The 19753-nt window shown below is 30.9% G+C and overlaps 1 protein-coding gene across 1 annotated transcript in view; it reads left to right on the top strand.

Annotated features, from left to right (window-relative positions):
- Positions 1-19753, top strand: part of LOC119610026 (pituitary homeobox 1) — a 320354-nt gene that overhangs the window by 130081 nt on the left and 170520 nt on the right. The window contains exon 2 of the mRNA XM_037965101.1: positions 323-478. Coding sequence (XP_037821029.1) covers positions 323-478 — 156 coding nt within the window. The remainder of the gene's footprint in view (positions 1-322; positions 479-19753) is intronic.

Genomic DNA, 19753 nt, shown 5'->3' with positions numbered 1-19753 from the left:
AATTGCGAAGTTAAGAATTAATAAAAATAAATAAAATTTAAATTTCATTTTTTTTATTTCATTAACTAGATTAACAGCGACTATCAAAATTGTTCATAAATCGATTAACTTGAACACTTGTTACCCTCAGCGTTGCCACTGACCAAATTTTAAACCTACCAAATTTTTGTCAAAAAACTACCAAAATTGTTTAAAACCTACCAAATTTTATATGATTTTCAAAATTTGGTAATCGCTTTGTGAACAATTTTGATCTAGTTAATGAAAATAAAAAAAAATTATTATAAATTAAATTCATAATATATGTATTTTTTACTTTTAGACTATAGTAAAGGCAAACAACACTCCAATCGATTAAAACATATTGATACTAATAAAGAAGACATAATAGCTAACCATATAGAATTAAGAACCAATGAACGAATGGGCAGTTCTGGAAAAAATACTTTTGGGCAAAATGACAACATTATAGATAATGGTAAATATGTTTACATTATTAATTTATTAACATAGCAATCCTATATATACATATATAAAACAGACTTTTTCTCGGTAAAATTGCTCAACGGATTTCCATTAAATTTGGACTGCTAATCCCAAAAGGAACAATAGGCTATATAAGATCATGATCGGATGCCACGCTCTTTTTTACGTCCACTTTTTGTAAAACTATTATTACACCAATTTTGCAATCACAATATGCAAAAACTACTAAGCCGATTTACCTGAAATTTTGCATACCGATAGGTATAAGCTTGGAAAGAGCTATAGGCTATATATACGATCTTGATTCGATGCCACTCCCCTTTCTATATAAAACTTCTTTATAAAACTATCCTTATCTTATCCTATAATTATATGAAAGAGAAAGTCTGTTTGTTACGCTTTCACGGACAAACTACTGAACCGATTTACATGAAATTTAGAACACTAATAGTTGTATTCTAACAATAGGCTATATAAAGTCATGATTGGACTTCACGATTCTTCTTATGCTCACTTTTTTCTATATAATTGTTATACAAAATTTTCATTCAAGACTTACAGAAAACTACTGATCCGAATTACATGTATTTTGGCATACCGATAGGTCTGACCTCAGGAGGAACTATAAACTATATATCTGGATCGGACGCCACGCCCCTTTTTACAGCAACTTTTTGTAAAACAATTATTATTTATTTTTTATTTATTTATTGATAATCCCAATGTTATATTTATTTATTGATAATCCCAATGTTACAAGACACAAATCTTATAAATACAACATTAGTCATTACAAATGACAGAATCTATATAATTAGTAGGCAATACGATTTTTTGTGACCCCTTTTACTCTTGCAGTATACATCTGATCTTGGCAAAAAATATATCATTTTGAAGGTATTTGTTCGCAGATGTGCACAATATATATATTAATGAGATCGGTTCAGAATTTTACGAGCTATAAGCGTTTAAAGTTGTTACTAATACATAGAAACAATAGTCACACGTACGTATTCTTGAAATTAAAAACAAACAAACAAAGCAAGAAACAAAACAAAAAAGTAAACCGTGTTGTTTACTTTTTTAAAAAAAGAGAGGAGAGTGCAGAAACGTTTAACTTCTCTGTTACTGTTTTCTTTTTGTATTTCGCATGATATTTATTTTTGTTGTTGTTTTTAATAAGATTTTTGTAAACAAAAATGTATGTAAACAGGCTTAGGCAAAGCGAAAATAGGATTTTATTGTTTTATATTTTTGTGTAAAGAGCTAAATTGTGAATGAGATAATGACCTATTTTGTTATAATATTGTTACGATTGTTACCAAATCGAAAGGAATATTTTTATAAGAATTAGGACTTCAGTTTTATATTTAGAGTTTTCTATTGGATAATTAAATTGAAGTACATTCCCGAGGAAACTTTAACGACCGTATAATATTTTAAAGACAAAGATCTTTAAAATATTATACGTTACACTGCCGATACTTTTCAATTATGTTTAACGAAAAAAATCGGTGAAATAAAATACTGAATTGCGGTACATAATTATTAGTTTTGATTGATTTGGAAGATTTAAATGATGGATTAACGAATTGATTCAGTGTCAGTAAGTATTAAAAAAAGCCTGTATAAAATATAAGTAAAGTTTAGTTGGTCGTGCCGGTAAATGATACACCGTAATAAATGGATAGGTATATCGCTTATATGCAGGTTTAGCACAGCGAGCATTTGATGATATTCTTCTTTTTTGGGTTATTCTAACCAATTTGGAAATAGTTGAGTAAAGTGAAAACTGTAAGTTGAATAGGTGATGGTTATATGCTATATAAAAATAGATGAAACTGCTAGATAAAACTGCTATATATAAATCATGTCTTTTGGGATGAAGAGTGTTTCACCGTACTTAGCAATTTATCGTTTATTTAATAAATGTAGGTCTGCTGAAGTCTTTGTCGAGTGTTATAAGGTATAATTTATACAGCATATATCTGATGGATGGACTACTAATGACACCCAAATAAAATTTATTTATAATTAGATAAGACATTATTTATTTTAAATATTTTTATTGTTTTGACAAATTATTTAGAACATTTCCACTCTGTATTCTGAACAGCTAACATTTCTTTACTGGTGTGTACAGTAGAGTACTCCAGCATTGTGAAGGTAGCGTATATGTATAGGGAATAATAAGTTGATAGAAGAAATGTTCGTTATTTTTTACTTTTAAAATAGTTGAAATACTTTTGAAAAACAAGTTGTATAACTAATTTTGACAATTGAGGTTTTAAACTTCTGATGGGACTTTTACTAAAACCTATCACATTTTCTAAAAGAAAACATTAATCAAAGCAAATTATACACTTTGATAATATCAGTAAAGTTAATTTTTTACCACAGATTTGAACTACAAAAATAGGGTTTTATTTTAGCATGTTTATGCAATTTTTCCAGCATTGGTTTTGGTCGAATTTCGACCGCTGGGCGAACTCTAGTATTAATAATTATAATTATAAAATACATTTAAAATGTAATAAAAGTTTATTCTTAAATGATGTTGCGCTAGAAATAACATGGTAATTGTATGGTAATGCGTCCCAAAGTCTAATTCCATATATAAAAAAGTGTCTTTCAGAGAGTAATCTAGAAGATATATTCTGGTTCCTTACTAAATATCAATTTGTGAATTAATAATAAAGATCGGAATTTCAAGTAATTTTCAAATGACATTCCATATATTCGCTTAGCATAAATGGATATATGGTCATATTTTCTTAAACCATAGAAATACCTTACAACAATGTTAAATACTCTTGAAAGTTTTACTTTAATAAGACTGTCACAATTACTGAAGATTTCACATCCATAAAAAAGTGTAGGTAAAATAAAACATAAATATCTTACCTTGAATGGAGTGTAATGGTGGGAATGCCATTAGTTACGTAAAATCCCATAAACTTTACAAGATGCCTTATTTATGTGATCATTCCAGGTAAGAGTATTATTGAAGATTATTACAAGATTTTTCGCATTTTCGACATAAAAAATATTTTGGTTGTTAAGGATAATTCATGGAAAAGAACTACTATCAATTTTTTTAAGTAATAACCAGACATTGAGATTTTTTGGATTTAAGCTCAGGTCATTCCATTTAGCCCATTCAAACACTCTATTAAGATCCGCATTATTATTTATAATACAGTTGTTTACATTTTCCGTTTCACTACTACAATATAACTGTACGACATCGGCATACATATGTATTTTACAAGTTTTTATCCCGTTAGGTAAGTCATTAATATATAATGAAAACAGAAGTGGGCCTAGAATGGAGCCTTGAGGAACTCCTCTTTTCAGTTCCACTGGAGGTGAGGATAAACCTGAAGACACAACCAGTTGTGTTCTATATTGCAGATAAGATTGAATAAGTTTAGCTGAAAACGTTGTAAACCCAAATAATTTAGTGAGTTTACTCACTAACGTAAGGTGATTTACAGTATCAAATGCCTTAGAGTGATCTAATAGCGTCAAAAATGTAACTTTACCTCTATCAACAGGTACACGAATTTCCTCTGAAACATCAATAAGTGTCGTAATACATCCTCGTTTCTTTCGAAACCCTGATTGTTTTTGATGCAATAAGTTATTTGCATCAAGAAAGTTCGAAATTTGCACAGACATAATTTTTTCAAAAACGTTAGATAGGTATGGAAGGACAGCAATTGGTCTAAACTCCGAGTTGTTTTTCGGTATGGGTACAATTTTAGCAGTTTTCCACTCTTTATAATAAGAAGAAGTTGTAAAAATTGTGTTGAAAATATTTGTGATGTGGTTCAATATTTTATGTAATAATTCTTTAATGAATATTGGATCTATACCATCGAGACCGGCAGAGTTAAATTTTATAGAAAGAAAAGCCTTTAAGACATCTTCTTGATTAACACAAGTTTTGAGAGGTTTGTTTGTTTTGTATCATCATTGTAGCCTAATTTCTTAATCTCTAGCCACATTTTTTTGTATTCATATTGAATATTCGGTTGAAATTTACTTTCTTGGCATTTTTAATTGCCTGATTAATAGTTTTCCTCATTAATTTGAATGTGTACACTACATAAAAAAAAAATCAGCATATTAATAGGTCTAACCTCAGAAGTTAAAAATGAATCTATATGATATTGATTGGATGCTACGTACATTTTTATGTTCACTTTTAGAATAATAGCTATAACACCAAATTTCTAGGCTAAATATAAAAAATATGAACCAAATTTGGCAACATACACTGTATTATTGGAAACAACTTTTTGATCTGGATTTTACGCTTCATGACAATAGTTATATCGTAGAAGGTTGTGTTAGTTTGAGGAAGAGAATGTTTAATACATAAAATCCGAATAAATACACCTATACCACTAATTTCTGTGGTATAGGCCTGTTGTGATCTTAATGAAATGCAACGACCTTTTTCCGTCCATTTTTTGTTACATTTATTATGTTCATGATATATTTTTCTTATAGTATATGAGAATTATTATTTAAGTAGTTAACATTTTAATCAAAATTTTATTTTTATTTGAAAACTCTAAAATGTTTGTAGGTCCTTAACTTATTTTACGATTAGGTTAAATAAAAATATGTGATCAATTTAATTTATTATCAAAAATCGATTTTCGTCTAAAGCGTAAAATCGGTTGTAGATTCGTATGTATATCCCATCACATATATTTTCCACCGGAAAACTATTCTTATTTCAAAACCTGTAATCCGCTGTATATACTAAAAAATAATTATTTTAAAACAGAATCGGATGTAGTTTATTGCGATCGTGAAAATAGCATATATATTTTCCACCGGAAACTATTTTTGTTTCAAACCTGTAATCTGCTGTATATCCTCATAAAATAACAATTTTAAAAGAGAATCGGATGTAGTTTCCCACGATCGAGAAAACTATAAAATATATTAGATCTTGAATGAATATCTACGATGCCACTTTTGTACGCAGTACTGAACAAAACCGCTCCTAAAATAAATGTCTATTTATATAACTCTTTAAAAATTTATTATAAATAACTCTCAATTCAAGAAAACAATAAAGTTCCGTAATCACTCATATTTTCCATACAAATCGAGTTTTATATCAAAAATATAAAATTTAAATTTATTGTTAAATCAAGATAACAATAAAAATCTGCAATAAGTTAAATAAGCCATCAAAAATTATCTTGATGTAGATTCGCTTGCCATTTTTTAAATGCAGCTCAAATCTAAAAAACCATGAAGATTTGTATTTGACTAATCATTAGAGTGTCCTGAAAGACAGCACTTTTGCAAATCTTATATAGGTATACAGACCTCCCAAACGATACATTGTTCATATAAAATATGGATGAATTCATCTTTCAATATCTTTTTATACTTTTAGAAAACTATACACCAAAAATTCTGCACGTATGTAGCGCCGCAATTATTCCAAGCTTTTCAAATTATATAATGATTTTGAATAATTCCAGCACACATTTTCCATTTACCATTAACAAATTCCGAAATTTTTATACCCTACACCACTTTAGTGGGGAGGGTATATTGGATTTGTGCTGATGTTTGTAACATACAAAAATATTCGTCCTAGACCCACCTTAAAGTATACCAATCGGCTTAGAATCGTTTTCTGAGTCGATTAAGCTATGTCCGTCCGTCCGTCTGGCCGGCTGGCTGGCTGTCCATGTAAACCTTGTGCGCAAGGTACAGGTCGCAATTTTCAAGATAATTGGATGAAATTTGGCACGCACGTTTTATTTGACCCAAGGACGAAGCCTATTGAAAATGGTTAAAATCGGTCCATTATTTCACCTAGCCCCCATAGAACAGAACCCCCCGAAAAGGGCTTCTGAGCTCATAATTATGTTAAATATACAGATATATCGATAAAATACGGCACAACTAAGTTTTATAGAAGTCTTGATGACCCTGCCAAATTTCATAAAGATCGGGCCCCATTTGACCCTAGCTCCCATACAAAGTCTCCTTCAGAAAATTACTTGAATGTCCCAAATTAACTTATAAACACAAATATCGCGATGAAATTCAGCACAATGAAATATTATGTAAATATAAATATATTCACAAAATTTTATCGGGCTTGGTCCATATTTGCCCCTAGCCCCCATATAAAGCCTCTTTCAGAAAATTAGTTTTTCATCCATAAATTGCTTAAATGTATCGGAACAAGGGAATATTGAAGATAAATGCTTTATTATGAAAAATAAATCACATTTAATATTCATAACTGGTGTAGGGTATCATATGGTCGGCCACGCCCGACTATACTTTCTTACTTGTTTAATTAGAGGAAGATGTGGATATTTTAATAAGTAAAATTATTTGGGTAACTTTTTGTATATCTAACGATATTTGACCTTTAAACCTTTATTTTTTCAGATATAGTAAGTGGTATCTAAACCCATCTAAAACTTTAGCCTGGATGAATAAAAAAATACTATTTTTACACATTCTTTTTTATAATTGGATGTATTTTATTAAAAACAATGACGAAAAATGGTGGTTTCACTCTTTATGAACAACTCAAAATTGTATGTCAAATTAAAAGTAGTTTTGGGACAGAAAAAACGTAATTTTGTACTTTTTAAAGGAATTTTTTGCAGAATTTCTCATAATCGTTTCAGAGATATTAATAAAATGCCCCCGAAATAATTTGAAAGTGTTTTAAGTTCCCTACCAGTGATTGAAAATGCTGATTTCAGTATAATTTTTAAAAAAAAGTTTCTTAAATTTTTCTACAAATTAGTCAAAATTTCTTAATTTAAGCTCATTTTCAATTTCAAAATTTTTAAGGGACTTTTTGGTCCAGAAACTGACTTTAAGGATTAAAAAAAGGCTGAAAAATATAATAACTATTTTATCGTTATAAGCTAAATTTTGAAATCTATTTCAAAAAAAGTCATTATAGATAGAATAATATTCACTTTACTTTTCGAAGAAACCCGTGCAACTCCGGATACACGCAGCTAGTAGTAAATATACTAAATAGTAATAATAAAAATTAATATTAATTTATAACAAAATCAGATTTGCCCATTTTTGGCTACAAAATAGGGATGCCAATTCCGAAATTCCCTTACTCAAAATTCTGGGATTTTCGTGATTAGGATGTTGTTTCGAATTTAACTTTCATGAGAGATAGACGCGTTTTAAATCTGCTCCGTGTAATTCGATAAAAAAACAGAGTATTTAAGCTCAACAAAAAAATAAATAAATAAATAATTGCGCATGGACGTCAAAAATAAAAAATATTATAAAATTTGATAATAGTGATAAACAAAATATATTTCAATTGTTTAATTTACATCTATTTATTAAAAAAAAGATCAACAAGTGTTTTTTTTCTGTTATCTTTCTTTACTTCTTTATTACAACTGTATAACAGTTTATTTTAAAAGAGCATATGAGTTCTCAAAATGAGACTAGGCTCAGCTTAAACGGTCGGAACGCCTACATATTCCTTAGCGGGGATAGTGTACAAAAAAACATAAATGATCCAAATTATAACAAAAACTATTTAACCGCGAAAGCTATTGAGAGAGCTCGCTCTTGTTTCCCCGCAATATCATCTAATAATACACACGTATCTTCACCAAATAATAATTGTGTAGAATATAATACAAAAGAAAACGAAAATAAGATCGATGATCAATCAACAACACGTATCGTCACCAAATAATAATTGTGCACACACTTAAAACAACAGAAGAGAAAAATAATTGTGTAGAATATAACACAAAAGAAAACATAAACAATAAAACCAACGGTCAAACAACAACAATGCCTACACGTAAAACAACGGGGGAAAATATGAAAACACAAGCTTTATTTAAACCACTTGAGAAAAACATAAGTTAGAGTTCGAAAGTGTTCCAAAAGGGCTAGGAACCGTAAGTAGTAACAAAAGTACATCCAAAGGTGCTATACCAAAAATTGGAAGCGTGAAAGGTACACCAACAACAACAAGTATGCTTAGATACTTTAATATAAACAAAAGAAATTTAAGTCCCCAAAAGGCGGAAAATTCCGTAAAGAAGCAAAAGGTAATTGATAATCGCTTGATAAAAAATCGTTATGCTCTTTTAAGTGAAGATGATAGTAACGACTAGGTTCGTAATAAGAATCCTAGTCAGAAATCATTAAAACCACCATGCTGAACACAATAAGCAAACCGGTGACAATGTTGGTCCTGTAGTGCTCAAGAGAAACTCTTAAATATTAAACTAATATCGATGATATTTTTTACTATTATTTTTGAATATTTTCGTTTTTTGCTGTTTTATTTTTCATTTTATACATACGCGAACCTAGTTCAAATAATCTAGTAAATACAGTAATTGAACAAATTAACAAAGAAAATTTTCACATTGTTCCAATTAGAAAAGGGGGTGTGCAGGAAACAAAAATAGTTATTTACACTGAGGATGATTACAGAAAAATCTCTCAATACCTAAATGATAAAAAGACAAATTTTTACACTTACCAACTAAAAAGTAGTAAAGGCTTGATAGTTGTAATCAAGGGTATAGAGTGTAGAACCTAACGATATCAAGCAGGCCCTGGAAGAATTGGGCTATAAAACTAGAGTCGTAGGCAATATCTTCAATAGGGACAAAATCGCCCATCCACTATTCAGGGTTGAGTTGGAGCCCGACGAGAGAAAATTAAAGGGAAATGAAACACATCCGATCTACTCGTTGAGGTACTTGTTAAATCGTAGACTTACGATTGAAGAACACATCAAACGTAATAACGCTGTTCAATGCGGAAATTGTCATGAATTTGGACACACGAAAAATTACTGCACTTTACGTACTGTATGTGTTGCACGCGTGTGGGAAAGCGGTTGCCCAGTATATAAGCGTTTCTAAAAAGACTAAGAGAGAAGAAAAGGATATTAAGAGGTGAATTAGACGAACCAGTAATGGCAAATCTAAACACTACCAATAACCCGATAAATTCTGGAGTTTCAAATATAAACAAGAATATAATTTCTACTCAATCGAATTTAAAATTCCAAGAAAATACTCACGAGGCCCGAGTAAATTCTAATACTCCCTCATATGCAAGCATTCTAAAATCTAGTAACAAACAACCTAATGTTCCCCAAAATATGGGAGGGTTAGAAACATTACTAAATGCACTTACCCAGAATGTCACTTCTCTTAAACAAAACATGTCGAATTTTATGGCATCCATGCAAAGTACCATACAAGAGCTATTAAGAGCGAAGAATCAAATGATTTAAATACTCCTAGCTAAAAAATAAGTTAGAGTGCTATAGACTGATCGTAAAAAATTATTTAAGCAAAATTTCTGTACATAAAAGCTATATTTCAGTAAAATTTTGTATCTATATCGTAATTCAGTAATAAGTAATGTGTGTTTAAGTAATTTTCTGAAGATAACCTTGTATGGGACCGCACCAATGTTATGAACCGATCATGAAAAAATCTTGAAATAGAATTTTTGTATACAAAAATATTATTTGTGCTAAATTTTGTATCAATAGCTTGATTTGGTAATGAGTAATGTGCGTTTAACAGATTTTCGTAAAAGGACCTTGTATGGGAGCTATGACCAATTATGTATATAAAGACAAAATTTCAAAATTATGTATCTATATCATTATTTGGTAATGAATATTGAGCATTTAAGTGATTTTCTGGAGGGGACCTAGTATGAGAGCTATGACCAAATATGGGCCGAACGTAAAACAATTTTATAGTGTAATTTATGTATATAAGAGCAATATTTGGCTAAATGTATGGATATCAATATTTGGTAATGAGTTATGTGCGTTTAAGTGATTTTCGGGAGGGAACCTTGTATGGGAGCTATGACTAAGGATGGACCGATCGTGAAAAAATTTTAAAATAACATTTCTGTGTACAAAACAATTAAGAAAGTATAGTCGAGCGTGGCCGACCATATGATACCCTACACCAGTTATGAATATTAAATGTGATTTATTTTTCATAATAAAGCATTTATCTTCAATATTCCCTTGTTCCGATACATTTAAGCAATTTATGGATGAAAAACTAATTTTCTGAAAGAGGCTTTATATGGGGGCTAGGGGCAAATATGGACCAAGCTCGATAAAATTTTGTGAATATACTTATATTTACATAATATTTTATTGTGCTGAATTTCATCGCGATATTTGTGTTTATAAGTTAATTTGGGACATTCAAGTAATTTTCTGAAGGGGACTTTGTATGGGAGCTAGGGTCAAATAGGGCCCGATCTTTATGAAATTTGGCAGGGTCATCAAGACTTCTATAAAACTTAGGTTAGGTTAGGTTGATAGGAGGATGTATACTACATCAAATCCGAAGAAATACACCTAGGCCACTATCAGGCCTGTTGTGCGCTCCAATTCAAGAAAAAAAAATGTTCACTGAATGTATTATTTTTCCATGTTCAGAAACTAAGTTTCCTGGACGTAATTCCTAAGAATCATTCAATCGGTGTTGGTTAAGAATGTTATTTCCGGAATAACATCACTTCCAAGATACTTGGATCTAACTTCGACGAATGCCTGACAATGGCAAAGAAAGTGCTCCAGAGTTTCACTGTCCTCTCCACATGCTCTACATTCGTCTGAATCCTCACGTCCAATTTTGTATAGATGTGCTCGTAATCCTGTGTGTCCACTCAGAATACGTACCATCATACTAACCTCAGACTTGCTCATTTTGAGAAGATTTCTCGTCTTGCTCTCATCAGGGTCACCCCATAGAATCTTTGTGGTTCTACCCACAGTTTCATTATTCCAAGAGGCCTTATGGGATTCTCTCTAGTAAGGCACATGGTGGTATGTTGCAGTACTCAGTTTGAAACTTGGTTAAAGATTTTTTTATTTTAATAAGGTCGTACTTGGAACGATTGAAGTAAGGCTTAGCTCGCCGGCAATGGGAGGGAAAGAATAATTTCATTCCAAGATTTAGACTATTTAAACTATAAGGATGATACAAAAATGTGATAACTAATAATTACAGACGATCTACTAACTCACTGATTAAGCGATTGATGACATATCGCATGAACACTGTAAATTTTCCCACCCTTCTACACTTAGTGACGTTGTGTTCCATAATTTTAAATCACTCCCTAAGTTGTAATTCTTTTAATTTACAATTACCTTCTACATGTCCACATAAATTTGTTGCAATCTAATATTCCCATACAAAAAATCTTCTATTCCATATTTAAATTATTACAATTCATTTATTAAAGGATACTATATTCATTAGCATAACTATTTTAATTTGTTCAAAATATATTAAATACAATTTAAATTCGATCGTACACTTTGGTACAGTATATATGTATATTCAATAGAGTTAATATTAAAGTCATAAATAAAATGTTATATTGTTAAATTTTTGAATACATGCTTGAATTGTATGAAACTTACATTAAATGTTCCTTAAGCAAGGAAAACGTTGATCTATAAAGGACAAATTTCTTTTACCAGACAAATGACAACAGGGTTTTGGTGATAACTCTTTAAACTCCTTCGATGTATTGGGCCCAATTCATACGTTTGAAGTTTCTGGAATTGTGATTAAAAGTAAATTAATATAGTTTAAATAAAATATTAAATCATTAGTTGCCATTTGACATTAATTAATTTTTATAATTTTTTTAAATTAATGTGTGATTCATGTAAAATCTTTACATTAGCGTTTTACACTGCAATAGCAGAATACTTTAACAGCTATGTAAAGAATTTACTACATAAATTCAAACATGCTAAGTAAATAAAAATGGTTAATTATAAAACTATCAATAATAATATCAAAATTAAATGTATAAAAAAATATATCTCTCAAAATATTATATATTTAATAAATATTAATACTTTTACTTAATACATATAGTTTTAATTTTGTTATAATTTCTTTTAGATTAATTGTTTCCAATTTATAATTAACATTCGGTTTTAGTATTAAGGGTTATTTTAATGAAGTTCTGTTCAATAATGAAGTTTTATTTAGTTAATGATAATTAATAATATAATTAATAATTACGATACATAATTATACTCTTTTTATTTTTCATTTCTTTTTGTTGTTTGCTCTTGTTCTTATTTTGTCTTTTTACATTAAATCAAAAGCACAGATTTTTGTTGTTTATTGCTTAAACATGTTCGTGACGTCACTCTTTAAATTTGCGAATTTCTTTGAATTTGCAAAATGTTAAAATGATTTTCAACGCACTATGGGTTTATCGGGAATAAAATTATGTCAAATTTAAATACGAAACAAACTTAATTTATGAATTCTGCCAACACTAATGTATAAAGTAACATTTTGTGCTATTTTGTTTGATGATATTGATAATAATGATGACAGTGGTAATAATGATGAGGTGATGATTAGGAAATGATGATTTGGAGTTGATCTATTGGATTCTATAATTATATTGGGTTCCAAGATGATTTGTATTTGTAATTTATTAATACTGCAGTCGGAAGATTTTAGAATTGGATCATAAAGTTTTAATGAAGATAATGATGGCTTGGAAATTTGGTGATCATATTAGATAGTAGGTTAAAGATAATGATGAAATTATGATGACTATGAACTGAGAGTAGTTTCATGATGTTGTCCTCTGTAGCTTAGTTTTTGAGCAATGGAGAATTAAGTTACGATGGGACTAGGCTTGAAATACGAGGTGAACACCAAAAAGAGAGATCTCTCAATTTTCTTATTCTTCTTTCCCATCTCTATAGAAAAGTACTGTATAAACGTAATTATAATAACAGGGTGTTATATGTATTTTCTTTAGATTTAACGTTTGATTTAAAAAAATAAAAATCTGCAACAGGTACTGGTATCTTAATAAGAAATAGAATAAAACATTATGCCCTAGAAAAATTCTCCAAAGACTATTTACAGGCAACTTCCATTCGCCTTGTACGCGGAGTTGGGGAATTAACCCTAAGCTCTATATATTGCCCTTAACGATTTACAGTGAGTAAAGAACACTTTGAAGAATTTTTTAGTACATTAGGAGATCGTTTCTTGGCATGCGGTGACTACAAAGGTAGACAACTGTACAGAACTCTTGTCGATCGTAAAAACTGTTTGGACTTTATATCACCTGGTCAACCTACACACTGTCCTTTCGATCCTAGAAAGATTCATGATCTAATAGATTTTGCCATATCAAAAAACATTAATAGAAATTCAATCTCTACAGAAATATCATACGAATTGTCTTCTGACCATTCACCCGTGATAATACACTATTACGGAGAAAACTGTAGAACAAAACTTAATACTGAACAATCATATTACAAGACTGATTGGTTGAAGTATAAAAAGTATATCAGCAGTCAAATCCGCACTGACCCTATTTTACAGTGTGAGGAAGACATTAACAATTGTATTAGTGACTTCAAGTCCCTAATTTCTTCGGCTTTAGATCACTCTAAACGACAAATCGCAGAAATCGAAAAACTTCTCCTCGAAAAGAGGAAACGTAGAAGAGAATGGCAACAAAACAGATCTCCTGCTGCAAAGCAAAGGTTGTCTACTGCAACTAAAAATCTGAAAAGAGCCCTTCATCTGGAAGAGGATCGCAGGGTCACCGATAATGGGTCAAAGTCCAATAAGAAAAGCTGATGGCACCTGGGCACGAAGTGCAAAGGATTGTATTTGCAGAACACTTAACTAGTGTATTTCAACCTAACCCTCCAACAAATGATTTTGTATTGGAACAAGTAAGTATTCCAATAGACTCTGAGACATTCGTAATAAGATACGAAGATGTTCAGAAAGTCATAAAGGACAATCTTAACCTAAAAAAGTTACCAGGTTATGATTTAATTACACCTTCCATGATTGGAAACCTACCAAATGTGGCAATTACTGTACTCACTTTGCTATTTAATGCGATCTTGTCTCTTGAAGTTTTCCCAAAAGGTTAGAAAATCTCCCAAATAATAATGATACCGAAGCCTGGGAAGGACTTGACGTTGGCATCATCCTACAGACCTATTAGCCTACTGCCTTGTCTGTCAAAACTATTTGAAAAAGCACTCCAAAGAAAATTAATAAAATTTTTGAACAGTCAGCACATTATCCCAGACCACCAATTTGGTTTCCGTGAGAACCATGGTACAATCGAGCAATAAAACCGATTAACTGGTGAGGTTAGAAAAGTCTTTGAACAAAAAAAGTACTGTTCGGCTATCTTCCTGGATGTTGCCCAAGCTTTTGACAGGGTCTGGCATAAATACATAAAATAAAACTTTTGCTACCATCTAGTACACATGCTTTATTAGAGTCTTACCTTTCTGATCGACTGTTCAGGGTGAAGTACCTAATTTACACCACTGATTTGCCTACGTGTAACGACCTAACAATTTCTACATTTGCAGATGACACAGCCATTCTTAGTACTCATGTGGACTTAAATGTAGCATCAAGAAACCTTGATAATTATCTCAGACGCGTGGAGACGTGGTTAAAAACTGGAGAATACAGGTAAACGAACTCAAAAGTAAGCATATCACGTTCACACTCAGAAGAGGAAACTGCCCAACATCACAGTGGTATAGGAAAAAAAAGAGGGAAATAATTCGGTAACTTCTAAACGGTTAATCCGATGAAAATTGATGAAATTTGGTATGCACAAAGAGGATGTGTTGTCGAGTTTACGTTTTGAATTTGGACCTTATAGACCAACCAGGGGCCCGGCGGGGGGTCCTCAAATTGGGACACCTCGGCTATGTTAAATTTTTAAAACGATCCTTTCTCTTCATTTGAGTTCCGATTTAAAAAAAATTTCGTATATAGCAGTAAATTATCTCTTATAGCTTAGGAGATATTAGCATTTGAAAATTAAAATTTTAAAATTTTTACCGTCCTTACTTTAGTTTTTTGATAATAGCGGGTCAAATATTCCCGATTTTAGGCATTTTAATTTAAAAAATTAAAAAAAGCGATTTTTTGCCATTTTTTTGGGAAAAAAGTATCTTTTTCTTTTTAAGTTATCTAAAAAGATTCTAAGAATATGTATATAGAATTTATACTTTTTGGAAAGCTGACTTTACATAAAATACGATAACTGAAACAAAACCTAAAAATTTTTGATACCGAGGGGACCAGGTCCATCCAAAAAACCCTATTTTTTATGGAAAATTCAATTTTGAGCAAAAATTCTCAAATCGCATAGTCGATATCAAATTATAGTGACCTGTTTTATATGACCCAATATGTTCTTAATCATTTTGTAACGGGTTTCGATAACCCCGCCCCTGGTATGGATATAATAGGCAAAAAACCTAAAAATCCCATTTTTGGGATTTTTTAAAACTTTTTTGGCAATTCCGGGATTTCTAATAAGAAAATTCGAAATTTTTATTTAATTTTGGATTTTGAGTAAAAAAATCTACCTAACTGTAAAATTTCATCAAAAAATATTCATAAATAAAATTTTTATTGCAATTTGAAAAATTTGTATCTAGAACTATGACGGGAGCACGGTATATAAGAAATGAAAACATCTATAGAGATTTGGAAATACCATTAGTAAAAGACGAGTTCAGGAAATCTCGTGAAACTTACTTGAGGAAACTTTATGTACATCCTTACCCGCTTGCAAGATCACTGACACTAAATCAAAATCGATCAAGGCTTCGAAGATCTGATTTACCACCCATCTAAATTAGAGGCTTATTTGTTCATTGTAACTCTCAGTTCAGTTGAGAGACGTTAATTTTTAGTATTAAGATTTAATTACATATTGTTAGGCCCAAGAAGGCGGATTCAATATTTAAATAAAATGTATTAAAAAAGGATGTTCCAAATCCCAATATTTTTTCTAAAACCTTTTTTTTATTTTGAGCCATAATTTTATCAAATTACATAACAAAATTTGAAAAAAATCCAAATTTTTTGCCAAAAAGCTAACATATGTAGCTATAACTCCAGAACGGTAATTAATAGAAATACACCTAGTATCTCAAAATAAAGCTTATATTGTTTTTCAAAATTTATATTATAATAGATATACCCAGTGTGATTCGCTACCCTTCGCTAAAATAAATATTATAATTGTAAATGTACATACATTTTTATACCCTCAACCACCATCACATCAGTGGTGATAGACGGTATATGTAACTTTGTCATTCCGTGTGTAACACCAAGAAATATTCATCTGAGACCCAACAAAGTATATATATATGCTGGGTCCTTATCAAATTCTGAGTCGATTTAGCTATGTCTGTCTGTCTGTGTAAAACACGTTCACGATAAAACGATGCAATAGAGTTTAACCAAATTCACCCAAAATGTTCTTCATTTTCCTAAGTTGTTTGGTATTGAAAATTGGCAAAATCGGTTCACACCGGGAAAAGTTATGAATCAATATTTAAAACAACCTCGAAAAAAATAAGCATTTTTTACACATTCTGATGTAATTTTCTCGAAAAACTATGCAAGATAATTCCATGAAAATCACCATACATTCGTTCCTGCACAAGAGCTTGATCCCTGCTGAAAATTTCCTGAATCGGTCCACAATTTCATATACCTCCCATACAAAAGTACATATTCCCGGAAAATGGGTTTTTTGTTAATAACTTCCGCCACAATGTCGATATCTTCACAAAATTTTACAAATTAAAATCTTATGTCAATAGAATTCATACAGAGGAAAAATTTTCTGGATCGGTCCATAATTGGACATCCCCTCCCGAAAATCACTTAAACGCACATAACTCATTACTAAATTAAGATATCCATATAAAATTTGGTACACGTATTGCCCATATGCATAGAAATATTACTGTGAAAGTTTTTTCCGATCGGTCCAAAATTGGTCATAGCTCCCATACAAGGTCCCCTCCCGAAAATCACTTAAACGCACATAACTCATTACTACTGTGAACGTTTTTTTGGATCGGTCCATAATTGGTCTTAGCTCCCATAAAAGGTCCCCTCCCCAAAATCACTTAAACGCATATTATTCATTACTAAATTAAGTTATCCATATAAAATTTGATACAAGTATTGCTGACATATACAGAAATATTACTTTGAAAGCTTTTTGGATCGGTCCATAATTGGTCATAGCTCCCATATAAGGTCCCCTTCCCAAAATCACTTAAACGCACATAACTCATTACTTAATTAAGGTATCCTTTTAAATTTGGTACAAGTATTGCTCATATACAGAGGAATATTACTGTGAAATTGGTTTCCCATCGGTCCATAATTGATGATAGCTCCCATACAAGGTCCCTTTCAGAAAAACACTTAAAGGCACATAACTCATTACCAAATAGTGATACCCCTAAAATATTTGGCTTAAATACTATTTATACCCTACACCACTTTAGTGGGGAGGGTTATTGGATTTGTGCTGTTTGTAACATACAAAAATATTCGTCCTAGACCCTCCTTAAAGTATACCAATCGGCTTAGAATAGTCTGGCTGGCTGGCTGTCCATGTAAACCTTGTGCGCAAGGTACAGGTCGCAATTTTCAAGATAATGGGATGAAATTTGGCACGCACGTTTTATTTGACCCAAGGACGAAGCCTATTGAAAATTGTCAAAATCGGTCCATTATTTCACCTAGCCCCGTAGAACAGAACCCCCCGAAAAGGGCTTCTGAGCTCATAATTATGTTAAATATACAGATATATCGATAAAATACGGCACAACTAAGTTTTATAGAAGTCTTGATGACCCTGCCAAATTTCATATAGATCGGGCCCCTTCAGAAAATTACTTGAATGTCCCAAATTAACTTATAAACACAAATATAGCGATGAAATTCAGCACAATAAAATATTATGTAAATATAAATATATTCACAAAATTTTATCGGGCTTGGTCCATATTTGCCCCTAGCCCCCATATAAAGCCTCTTTCAGAAAATTAGTTTTTCATCCATAAATTGCTTAAATGTATCGGAACAAGGGAATATTGAAGATAAATGCTTTATTATGAAAAATAAATCACATTTAATATTCATAACTGGTGTAGGGTATCATATGGTCGGCCACGCCCGACTATACTTTCTTAATTGTTTTGTACACAGAAATGTTATTTAAAAATTTTTTCACGATCGGTCCATCCTTAGTCATAGCTCCCATACAAGGTTCCCTCCCGAAAATCACTTAAACGCACATAACTCATTACCAAATATTGATATCCATACATTTAGCACAAATATTGCTCTTATATACATAAATTACACTATAAAATTGTTTTACGTTCGGCCCATATTTGGTCATAGCTCTCATACTAGGTCCCCTCCAGAAAATCACTTAAATGCTCAATATTCATTACCAAATAATGATATAGATACAGAATTTTGAAATTTTGTCTTTATATACATAATTGATCATAGCTCCCATACAAGGTCCTTTTACGAAAATCTGTTAAACGCACATTACTCATTACCAAATCAAGCTATTGATACAAAATTTGGCACAAATAATATTTTTGTATACAAAAATTCTATTTCAAGATTTTTTCATAATCGGTTCATAACATTGGTGCGGTCGGTCCCATACAAGGTTCCCTTCAGAAAATCACTTAAACACACATTACATATTACTGAATTACGATATAGATACAATATTTTACTGAAATATAGCTTTTATGTACAGAAATTTTGCTTAAAGAATTTCTTACGATCAGTCTATAATTGGTCATATCTTCCATACTAGGTCTTGCCCTTAAAAGCTCTTTAACCGTATTTAACTAGTTGCTTTATCAATTTGTGTAGAACAAAATTATATATATGTATTTTGAAAATCCTTAAATCTTTCACACATACATGCAAATTACTAAATATCGCTAAGCGCTATAAAAATATAAAGAAAATGGCGTTTGTAATGTTCAATAAATCTTGGAATTGTAATATATTTAAGCTGTTTAAATCTTGGGATTTTTCTATTTAAGACATGAGTTAACCTATTTCTACAAATATTTGATCAATTAGAAATGTATTAATATAAAAGTATCTGGTGAAGGGTATTTAAGATTCGACTCAGCCGAATATAGCACTCTAACTTGTTGATATTGCAGATATCAAAAAGTCCTAAATTTGATTTTATGTCAATAAATTTGATTTTATGATTCTAGTCTCAATACTACAGGCAATAAAAATAGATTTATAGATTTTAATTTACCACGGGCTAATGTTTATAAACCGGTTAACCGAAAAAC

Source organism: Lucilia sericata, unplaced genomic scaffold, assembly GCF_015586225.1.
Source record: "Lucilia sericata isolate MDLA Ls3-8-SP2 unplaced genomic scaffold, ASM1558622v1 Contig000026F_arrow, whole genome shotgun sequence".
Classification (NCBI taxonomy): domain Eukaryota; kingdom Metazoa; phylum Arthropoda; class Insecta; order Diptera; family Calliphoridae; genus Lucilia; species Lucilia sericata.
Note: the sequence above shows the minus strand (reverse complement) of the source record. Positions and strands in the feature narration are given on the sequence as shown.